This window comes from Panthera tigris, chromosome E2, assembly GCF_018350195.1.
Source record: "Panthera tigris isolate Pti1 chromosome E2, P.tigris_Pti1_mat1.1, whole genome shotgun sequence".
Classification (NCBI taxonomy): Eukaryota; Metazoa; Chordata; class Mammalia; order Carnivora; family Felidae; genus Panthera; species Panthera tigris.
In genome coordinates, this window is record NC_056674.1 from 2,783,751 (window position 1) to 2,795,429 (window position 11,679).

General features: G+C 43.0%; 1 protein-coding gene across 1 annotated transcript; it reads right to left on the minus strand.

The window, feature by feature from the left end:
* Window positions 1-8,687: 8,687 nt before the first annotated feature.
* On the minus strand, window positions 8,688-9,596 carry LOC102949292 (vomeronasal type-1 receptor 1-like). The gene has a single exon (XM_007080612.1). It carries the CDS (start codon window positions 9,594-9,596, stop codon window positions 8,688-8,690), a length of 909 nt encoding a protein of 302 aa, XP_007080674.1.
* Between the last annotated feature and the right edge of the window lie 2,083 nt (window positions 9,597-11,679).

Sequence of the window (11,679 nt, forward strand, 5' to 3'; positions counted from 1 at the left end):
CCTGCATTGAGCTTTGTGAGGGCATGAAGTATTCTCCTAATAGATGCTCCTGATAGATGCTCAAACCGTACCACCTGGACACGGTGAGCCACAATCGCAGGAGGAAAGACAGAACGCTTTCTGGTGTCTCCTTTGACTTACAATTAATTACCTGCAAATTCCCTGGCACGCCAGGGTGCTGGGTTTTACTGTAGCCTCAGTGACTCACTTTCCACATAACAAGACAAACTGCATGCCAGCCGGTCCTAAAAAGAAAGAAAAGACCCTGAAGCCCTATTTTTGCAACATTTCCGATGATACAGCTCCACTTTCACTAAAACAAAGTTTAAAGGCAAAAAAAAAAAAAAGAAAGAATGAATGAAAGAAAGAAAAAGAAATTTAAAGGCAGCTGTGTCTCTTGTGCCTACACTTTCTATTCCACTAGCTTCCTCATATTTTCCAGAATCTTTTTGCTTCTGTGACTAGGTGCATACAGTATATGGAAGCAGCCAGAGTTAACTGTGGTGCTGAGCCGGCAGAGGGGTGTGCACCCCATCTCATCACAGATGAACGCAGACCCTAGAGCTGCTTTGTAGTAAAGTGATAACGTAGAGCCCAGAAGAGCCTCCTAGAGGCATCATCACGTGCTGTGGACAACAGGGGAAAAGGCCCTGGATAGAGAGACACTGAGAGTTGTTTCACATGCAAGCCTCAATCTGTTCAGGGCCAATAAAACAATACCTTTTTTAAAAAATGTTTTCTCAATGTTTATTTTTGAGAGAGAGAGAGAGAGAGAGAGAGAGAGAGAGAGAGCATGAGCAGGGCAGGGGCAGGGAGAGAAAGAGACACAGAATTTAAAGCAGATCCAGGCTCTGAGCTGTCAGCATAGAGCCGGACATGGGGTCAAACCCACAGACCACAAGACCATGACCTAAGCCGAAGTCAGATGCTTAACCGACTGAGCCACCCAGGCGCCCCAAATAATTCCTTTTTAACAATGGGAAAGAGGGGCGCCTGGGTGGCTCAGTCGGTTAAGCGTCCGACTTCGGCTCAGGTCATGATCTCGCGGTCCGTGGGTTTGAGCCCCGCGTCAGGCTCTGTGCTGACAGCTCAGAGCCTGGAGCCTCTTTCAGATTCTGTGTCTCCCTCTTTCTCTGACCCTCCCCTGTTCATGCTCTCTCTCTGTCTCAAAAATAAATAAATGTTAAAAAAAAATTTATAAAAAAAAAAAAACCAATGGGAAAGAACTCAGTGACTCTGGTCATCAAGGGCTTGGCACAGATTCCAAAGAGACCAGGGCCTCCTCTCTCTTATGGTCAGGGACCCAAGGCACAGGATTTGCAATGAACCACACGAATCTAGTCTCACTCTGAGACACCCCCAACACACATACACACACACCCTCCACCCAGCTGTGGCACAGATGCAGACCCTCAGAGTGAGACACGGTGGGCATGTGTCCTGCCCAATGTTGGTGCACAACCACACCCTCAAGTACCTCTCTTGTTGGAGACCCTGCTCTCCTGGATTTTGCCCTGAACATAAGAAACCATTCACCTGACGGGTTTTTGCTCCAGAGTCTGTGCACAGAAGTGTCAGACAGGACTAGCCATAGTTATAGAGACAGGTTCCTAGACCTGATCTCCCCACACAGATGTCACCTGTTGTCTCGGTAACACTACCTGCATAGAACATCTGGGGTGTCTCCAACAGAGCATAAATTTTATCCCCAGTGCAAATCACCACCATCCTCTTTTCATGATTAAGGACAACTTCTGGCAATTAATGAGAAGATCCCCATGGGGGGGATGGGTAGCCAAACAGCCGGAAAATTTGTCTACATTCTCTGTGGAAAACTGTAGCTCAGAACCAGTTGTAACCTGGCATTAAAGGGATACCCAAAGGTGCATCAGGGAACATGATCAAGAAGACGTGACTAGTGACTTACCCATGAGCTGAACCCAGATACTCAGAGGCACTTCATTCTCTCCTCTGACCTTGGAATGTAGGATCCGCTTGGTTTTCCCACACCAGAGGCTGCTCCAAGGACGTAGCCTTGACAGAGTGATGTGATGTTGAAAACATCTGCACAGTACACATGCCTGAGCCCAGTTAATGCCTCTTTACAAACCTTTAAGGGTTGGAGAGCAGATGTGGGGATTCGTTAGTCTTGCTGCTGCCCAAGACAAGTCTCGTGTGTAAGTTCCTTTTGCTGTTAAAATGGCCACCTACTAACCTGGAAGTGCTTGCGTCTTTCTCTGGTCTGTCCCTGCCCTCTCTGTATGGGGGCCAGTTTCAGATCACACCAGGAAAGTCTCTACAGGACTCCCTTTGCTGGATTTCCAAGGGGGCGTGCTCCTCGGTGCTTTTTCAGCTTTCCAAAATACTGACCGTGATCACTGGGTCAGGGCTCTGGTCTTAACATGACTTTAAATTCCATGCTTCTTGCTATTTATGACCCTATGGCTTTCCAGTCTGGAAAATAGCCCATTTTCAAACCATCTTCCCCACGTCAAAATACGGGTATCCCTAATGCCCACATGACTCCAAAGGAAGATAATTTCCCTTCCAAGTAGCCACTCAGCCCTGCCTCCTGAGCCTCTCATTGTGCAACCAGACTCCCCTCCTGGATCATTTGCACAGGGATAAAGCATTCCTTTATCTATGCATTGGGCTTAGGGCAAAGCCATATAGGAAATATAATATGATAACAAAAGAATTCAGACTTCCAGTGCCAGCAACGCACCCTGTATCTGAAAGCCTGTAGTGCCCCCAACCTCTGGGACAACCTTACACCCCCTCCATGGATTTCCAACAGTCTTTTCACCCAGAAATTGTTCTTTTTTACCAGATTTTGTTTACTATCGAGTATGTCTTCGTGTTTTTTATTCTACTTTTAGGGCTAATTCTTTTTTAAATTTTATTTTAGAAAGAGAATGAGAGAAGACAAGAAGGGGAGAGGAGCAGAGGGGCAGAGGGAGACAGACAGAGAATCCCAAGGAGCCTCCACATTCAATGTGACACCCAACACGGGTCCTGATCCCATGACCCTGGGATCACGACCCAAGCCAAAATTAAGAGTCCGACGCTCAAGTGACTGAGCCACCCAGGCACCCCTAATTTTTTAAAGTAAGCTTCACCCCCTGTGCAGAGCCCCATGTGGGACTTGAACTCACAATGCTGAGATCAAGACCTACGCTGTGATCAAGAGTCAGATGCTTAACAGACTGAGCCACCCAGGTGCCCCTAGGGCTAATTCTCTAACACTATGTTTCACCCACAATATTTTATACCGGTTTGAACATTTATCATTTCAAAGAGCACTATTTAACATTTGCTCATTAAAATAGAAATTTTAATGGATGTTTTCAAGCACACAAGCCTGTAGACTCATTAACCACAAGCATTATAATAAAGATAATGACTATATAAGAGCACAGATAGAGCAGAAATGTTAAAAATGGCACCGTGGTTGATGTGATTAGATGTCTGCTCTGATTCATAAAATGTTGAATGACCCAACAGGTTGCTAGGAGCATAAGATCTCATAGCCCAGAAGTAAATTTGTATGCTTTAATAGGAAGGATAAACAAGCCATCTGTGGCCCTGTTGGTTGAGCCTCTGAGTTAACCTTAGTTCAGGTCACGATCTCACAGTTCATGAGTGCAAGCCCCATGTCGGGCTCTGTGCTAACAGCGCAGAGCCTGTTTGGGATCCTCTCTCTCTCTCTCTCTCTCTCTCTCTCTCTCTGTCTCTCTTTCTCCCTCTGCCCCTCCCCTGCTTGCTCTCTCAAAAATAAATAAAACATTAAAAAATATATTAAAAAGATAAAAAGCATAAACAAGCAAGTAATTTGTTACAGTCACTGTAAAGAGAACAGTTTCCCCAACAATTGTAGACCTGTACTTATCTAAGTTGACAGCAATGATTTGGGTTCTGCGGATGTTGATTTTCCTGTGGGAACATTTGATGTGTTCAGACCCTCTGCCTTCCCCCCTCAGTTCCCTTCACTTGCTTTCCACAGAGCTACTCCCATTTCGTTTTCCTTCTTACAGAGATGATGACTTTCAGAGAGAGGATTTGGTGTCAATTCCAGATACTTATATTATCCAAGTCATTTGCTTGTGCCACAGATTTGGTGATCTCCATGTATGCTTCCCCTGGTGCTTGAAGTGATGGGTTCTTTCAAGAGTTAAGGCCTCTGGTTCCAGTAAAATTGTGTGTGGAATCAAGAGAGAGACTGCCTGTCACAGCCACACAAAAATGCTAATCCCAAGACCTGTCCTTGGATGGTTCAAAGCAGCATATTTTGTAGACTGGAAAGTGCAGGATATGCAAGAGGGTGGAAGTCAGGGCAGAAACTGTCATGACTTTGGGGGACTGAAATGAATTCCCACCAAAAACAACTTTGGGCTTAAGTAAAGTGGGATCCTTCTGGATCTGGCCACATGAAAATGCCACAGAACTAAAAAAAACAAAAACAAAAGCAAAAAACAACTATCAAATAATCTTTCTCTATGGCAATTGCCAGTCAACAATACTCTAATTCCATCATTCTTCTACATTTACAAGTTGCTGCCAGACCCATCTATCTTTGATTGTAGCCTGTCCCACTCCAGCTCTGCAATCTTGGGCAAATGAAAGGAAAGAAGCCAAGGGTCAGTGTACAGTTTTGCATCCAGTGAGAAAGCCCTTCAGAAATTCGGGTGACACCTTCTTCTCTCCTCTTTCCCGTGTTCATCCCTCTCTTGCCATGTCCTTCCCCTCTCGGGCTGCCTTGCAGTTGGCAGAACTGCAGAGGTAGTAGGTAGAATAGAGTAGAGGTAGTAGAAGGAATCCTTCTAGAATGCAGGGCAGTGAGGGCAGGAGTAGGCAAAGCAACCATGTCGTTGAGTGTTTTAGTCACCACCAATCCAGGGACGCAGGTGGTGAGGAGATAGGAGAGCCATGTCAGGAACAGTAGCAAGAAACCTGCATTGCATGAGAGTGCTGGGGGGATGGGAGAAAGCAGACAGAGGACGCAAGCAGAGTAGTTACGAGATTGGGATCCTCGAGCATGTAAATCACGGTTGAGCAAATAAGAAATATATTGAAGTGAATGTAGCACAGCTTTGTCACTGTTTATAAGCAGAGAACAGAGAGAAGCTAGAATTAATCCTGGGGGTTGGTTTTGAATTGGAGTAATTCAAATGTGAGTAACTCATAATTCATTATGGACATGCATGTGTGCATGTGTATGAAACCTAATCATGAGCTTTTTGCTGGGAGGTCCCAGAAGGAATGGCATACTAGGAGCAATGTACAAAGATAAAAACAGGTCTTAGTGTCTAGCAACCAACCTCCATTTGAAGGCATCAGTATTCTTTGGTTAAATGATGGATGCAAGGGCTACATGGAAAACAGCACAAGATGAGCCTACAACGACTCCTTTTTTTAAACCGTGCAGCTATACAGATCTTCTATTGGCCAATCTGGGACTACATGAACATAAAAACAGATAAATGACTGTATCAGAATGCAATCTATTAAATCATACAAGAATTTAGGGATCCTTTTGACAGGAATAGAAGTGAATGAATGAATGAATGATTAAATAAATACATGGGGTGAAGGGAAGCCTCTTTCTTCAGTAGATTCCTACTAATGTTGAGGGCTGATATGAGAGAACCATCCTATTGTTTATTGATTCCCATGGGAGCTGTGACAGCTAAGGCAGGTGAGTATAAGGTGATGAGGAACAGCATATTAGGATAGTCTCAAGATATCTCCCCATTGGGGCGCCTGGGTGGTTCAGTTGGTTAAGCATCCAACTCTTGATCTCAGCTCAGGTCTTGATCTCAGGGTCTTGAGCTCAAGCCAGTGTTGGGCTCTGCTCTGGGTATGAAGCCTACTTAAAAAAAAATGGGCACCTGGGTGGCTCAGTCAGTTAAATGTCCAACTTCAGCTCAGGTTATCTCACAGTTCGTGAGTTTGAGCCCTGTATCAGTCTCTGCGCTGGCAATGTGGAGCCTGTTTGGGATTCTCTCTGCCTCTCTATCCCTTCCCCACTTGAGCTCTCTTGCTCTCTCAAAATAAATAAATAAACCTAAAAAAGGAAAGACATCTCCCCATAATGTGCCATGATGAGAAACATTGGGAAGAGGACAGCCTCTTTTCCAAGGTCCTGCTACCAAGGAAGTGTGAGCTGAATTTGGTCGTAAGAAGCCCAGAGAGACCCAGGGGAGTGTCATTCAACAGAACAAAACAGGGTGAGAATATAAAAGAAAGGGAAAGTCATCCTAACAGTTTGAGCCTGGAGAAGAAGGAAGAGACATGGGCAATGAAGCATAGCACACATTCCCAGTTGGGAATCCCAACCAGAAAGGAAAAGGAGATGTTTTTGATCTCTTGGAAAATTTGAGTATGACCCGTGGATACAGCAGTGGTGGTGTATCTACATTGATTTTCTAAATCAAAGGACAGAATATTGTTATGTAGTCATGTCTTTGTTTGAGGGAAAACCACACTAGTGAGTTTGGGATGATGTACACCTTGTATGTACATTGCTCTCAAGTGGGTCAGAAAAAAAAAGTGATAACAGAATAAAACACACAGAAATTAGTTGATAAATAAGTGTGGTAAAATGTTAACTATTGGGGTATCTGGGGAAGAAAGAAAATTACGTATATTTGAAATTATTTCAAATTAATAATTTTAAAAATAAAAATAATTCAAAGGCATTGAACTTCTCAATTTTTAAAATGAGATTGGATATTGCTAAATATTTTTATCATTGATCATATTTTATTACTTTTTTTCAAATAGACATTTTGTACAATAGGAAAAACAGCAAGTGAAATAAATATATATTTAAATAAATAAACACTGAAACAATTCACACAGAGCAAACCTGTATTCCAAAACAGCTGAAGGAGGTGCTTAATACTGAAGGAAAATTCTACCAGAGGAAAATACACACAAAAGAATTATTATCAGCAGAATTGGCAATCATGTGGATACATGTGTAATCTATACTATATTATAATTCCTTATTTTCTATAAGAGACAACTGGCTCATGACAGCAAAAAATAATAGCATTAATTGTGGGTAATAACATATGTAGAATAAAAATTTATAAAAATAATATAAAAATTATAAGATACATGGAATTACACTATTGCAAAATTCTTACATATTCTTACATATTCTGTGAAATGGTCACAGTAGTTCTCACTAGGATATAACATTTTGGAAAGCCACTTTATTTATTTTTATTTTTTTAATGCTTATTTATTTTTAAAAGAGGGAGAGAGACAGAGTGTGAGTGGGGGAGGGGCAGAGAGAGAGGGAGACACAGAATCCGCAGCAGGCTCCAGGCTCTGAGCTGTCAGCATGGAGCCTGACACGGGGCTCGAACTCATGGACTGTGAGATCATGACCTGAGCTGAAGCTGGACACTTAATGACTGAACCACCCAGGTGCCCTGGAAAGCTGCTTTAAAACAGCTACAACAACCACTAAAAATAGTTATACCTTAACACCATTAATTTTTTCAATCTTTATTTTTGAGAGAGATAGAAAGTGAAAGTGGGAGGGGGCAGGGAGAAAGGGAGACAGAAGATCCCAAGCAGGCTCTGTGCTGTCAGAGCAGAACCCAACATGGGGCTTGAACTCACAAACGATGAAATTATAACCTGAGCCAAAGTTGGACGCTTAACCAACTGAGCCACCCAGGCTCCCTGTCACCACTAATTTTTAAAAGGAACTATTAGAAATATCAGACATCCCAAAAAGAGGCAAAAGGAAAAACAAAGAAAAAAGCAGATGGGACAAAGACAAAATTAAGTCCCCAGTTTCTATATTTCAGTGGTAAACTAAAAAATCTGAATGACAGATCTACAGACGGTAGCTTTAACCCTCAATATTACTTTATCTTTTTTTAAGCGTATTTAATGTTTATTTATTTTTGAAGAGACAGAGTCCCAAGCAGTGGACGGGCAGAGAGAGAGGGAAACACAGAATCTGAAGCAGTCTCCAGGCTCTGAGCTGTCAGCAAAGAGCCCGACTCAGGGCTCGAACTCATGAATTGCGAGATCATTACCTCAGCTGAAGTCCGATGCTCAACCGACTGAGCCACCCAGGCACTCCTACTTTGTTTATCTGATCAATGAACTCAACCATGTAAAGAAAATCTGCAAGGTTCAAAGGCAAAGCAACCCATTGGACAACATTGATTTTCTGTAATACTACAGCATATTAGGGAAACAGGAGTGAAATACAGTAAGAAAGTCACATAGAAAATTCCTCCATCTGCCAGGTTTCTTACCTGCATCCATGAAATAAAGCCTCTGCCCTCCATGGAGTTGTATTTATCTACATAAATATTGGATTTATGTACCAATGTATGCCAGTGTGTCCGGCATGCCCACACTGAGATAAAATTTGCAGAAACACTTCGAATACTCCTGAAGAAAACAGATTCGTTTCAGCAGCTGCAGTGGTCAAGGGGGAGACATGTTTCCTCAGCAACTTTGTGTGTCCGTTTCAAGCTCATAATTTGCAGATTGACTTTGAGTTCTCTTGGTGCAACCCCAGTATCAAAGTCACCCTCTAAGATCACTGTGGATATTACGTTAAAAAACAGTGCTGAGTAAACGGTCACTGAATACAGTGATCATGGTAGTTATCAAAGCGGTCTTCTGCATATTTACATTTGATTTCTAACAACTCAAGAGTGGGACCTAGGAACCCCAGAATCCCGAAGGATCAGCAAGAAGGGGCTAAAAGTGGGGAAACATGAAGCCAAAATATTAGAAGTCTCTATCAACCATAGACGGAAATCTAAAAAGACAGTGACATAAAACGCAAAAATGGAATTCAGCACATAAAAGTTCACAAAGGTGGCCACCAGCATCAGGATGGTGTGGGCAGCTCTGATCTCCAGGGAACATTTGCGGTAGCCATTGGGGGTGTGAATATACTGTATTCTCTGGTGGTGCCTGTACAGGAACAGCGCCATGGAGCCACTGGACCAGATCATGAGACCAATAAATATGGCATCGGAGACAAACCACAGGATGACAGTGCCTGCACTCGGAGTTGAGGATGAGCAGAACCACTTCCCGAGGATGTCACTACTGTTTCCTGTGTCCTGTGAACCAGTGACTTTCACAGGAACATAGATATTCATTAAGACACTGAACATCCAGCAGATACAGCAGAAAGGATCAATGATCTTGGGGGTTCTTCCTCTGAGCATCCTCCACACCGCCCTCTCTGGGATGAGTATGAAGAACTGATGGGTGCTCAGGACGCAGGTGCAGCACATGGTGGTGCCGCGAGCTACTCTGTGTACATAATATACAAATTTACACCCAAGACTGGACAGGGGCTTCCTCAAAACAAAAGCCGCCATCTTGTGGGGAATCCCAGCAGAGAGAGGAACTAAGAAATTGGCTACAGCCTTGTGGGTGAGAATGGTGTTGGGGAGCCTCTGCTTGTGTCCACACAAGATTGGAGAGACATTAAAGAAGAAGAGAGTGACATTGGCCAGAGTCCCAATGCCCATCTGGAAAAGCAAGATGGTTGTCAGAGCCACTTCCCCTGTGGTTCTTTGGACATTGTTCTGAAAAGACATGGTGAATGCTTCAGGGCGGTCTGGAGTGAACAGCAGGCTGTGTTAGTGCTGGCATAAGGACTCTTCTTATACTTACATGACCTCATGAAGGGATCCTGGGCCTTTTCTCCTTCTGAAAAGGGAGACACAGTCATATCCTACAGGCAACTCAACCTTGAGAGCATGTCATGGACACCAATTCACAATTTCACGTTATTACTTTGTATTTCTGTTTACTTTTATAATCTGACTCTTCGCCAAAATGTAAGTTGCCATGAATCTAAGCACCATGCCTGCCTTGTTTAAAAAAAAAATGTGATTGACCCACAAAAAGTGTTAAATAAATATACACTTAGTGAATAAATGAGTGAGAGGAGACAGGCACATTGTATCCCTTTTAGAGTTCACAATTATCCTGTCATCATAATTCATTAACCTAAGATAATGAAGTAGGAAAATGCAAACCCATGTTCAAATATATAAGATAATATAACTCGTTAAAATTGCAAGAAAATCAACTGTCAGCTTTCGAGAACCCTTAACGTTATTCATCAGAGTGATTAGACAGAAGGAAAAAAATCAGTAGCCTTCTGAATATACAGTATGACCCTAAAATGTCCTCAGAGTGAACACACAATGTGATTTCCATGTCAAGTGTTGATCACAGTGACCAGAAGGAAGTTAGTTCCCATATGGTGTTAAAAGTAGACAGGGTGCCTGGGTAGCTCAGTTGGTTAAGTGTCTGACCTTGGCTCATGTCATGATCTCGTGGTTTGTGAGTTTGAGCCCCACATTGGGCTCTGTGCTGACAGCTCAGAGCCTGGAGCCTGTTTCAGATTCTGTGTCTCCCTCTCTCTCTGTCCCTCCCCTGCCCATACTCTGTCTCTGTCTCTCTCTCTCTCTCCAAAATAAATAAACATTAAATAAGTTTTTTTAAAGTGGTAAGAGTAGAAATTTTGATTATGGTAGGTAGTATTTTTTCCCTTGTTTTGAGTATCTACCACTACCAGGGATATGAAGAAAATGTATTACTATGTTAAATGGGAAGAACAGATCAGGTATGTTCCTCCAAACTACTTCTGAGACTTGAAAATTAAATATAATTCATCTAACATTTTTTCTCTCTCGATGCCACACACACACACACACACACACAATACAAAACAAAACCAAAAAAATGACCCCCCAAAAATCTCAGGAGGAATAAAAGAGGCAATTGCATCCTCTAGCAGGATTTCAGAAAGAAAAAAAAATAGGGTCATTAAATCATAATATCATTACGCCACAGACTGTTTTTCTCTCGGAATATCTGTTTGTACATGAATGTGTGTGTCAACGGATCTTATTAATGTCAGGATTTTGAAGTTATAACCCAAGCTCTACACATGAAGTTTCTACTTGTATATACACACAAGCCTAAAAATCGGTTAGGTCTGAGAAAATTAGCAGACTTTTGAACATGGTTAAGGTCAGTGGCTCTCCTCATCCAAAGCTTGGCTCAGAGCCCAACGAGATCCCCATCTTCTTTCTCTCTCCTTGGCAGGGACCCTAGAACACAGAGATCTGCAGTGAACCTCCCCACTGTAGTCCCACCCAGGGACACTCCCCAGCACATATCCACTAGTCACCAGCCCAGCCAGAGCACCTCTACAACCTTACTACACAAACCCAGTTTTGAATTCTTGTCCTATTGCAGACTCCTTGTCTCCTGGTTATTTCCCTGAGACTGAACATAAAGAAGCACTCACCTGGCTGGTCTTTGCTCCAGAGCTTTGTGCAGAGAAGTGTCAACCAGGATGAGCCATAGTTATAGGGCCCCTAGACCTGATCTCCCCACAGAGATGCCATTACCATGTCATGTGTAGTCTAGGTGACACTGCCTGCATGGAGAGTCTGGGGCATCTCTAACGAGAGGATTTCATCCCACTGCAAGTCTTTACAAGCCACTTCTGGTAATTAATGGTAATTTTCGGTAACTGGTGGGAAGTTCCTGAAGAGTAGCTGTTTCTATGTTCCCTGTGGAAAAATCTAAGTTCAGAGTCAGCATTGCCATCCATAGAATTGAAACTCAAGGCTGGGTCAAGGGTCTCTTTCATAATATCTC

Bases quoted from the DNA above. Each gene is read 5' to 3' on its own strand.
- LOC102949292 (XM_007080612.1), bottom strand. From the start codon at position 9,596: ATGTCTTTTCAGAACAATGTCCAAAGAACCACAGGGGAAGTGGCTCTG.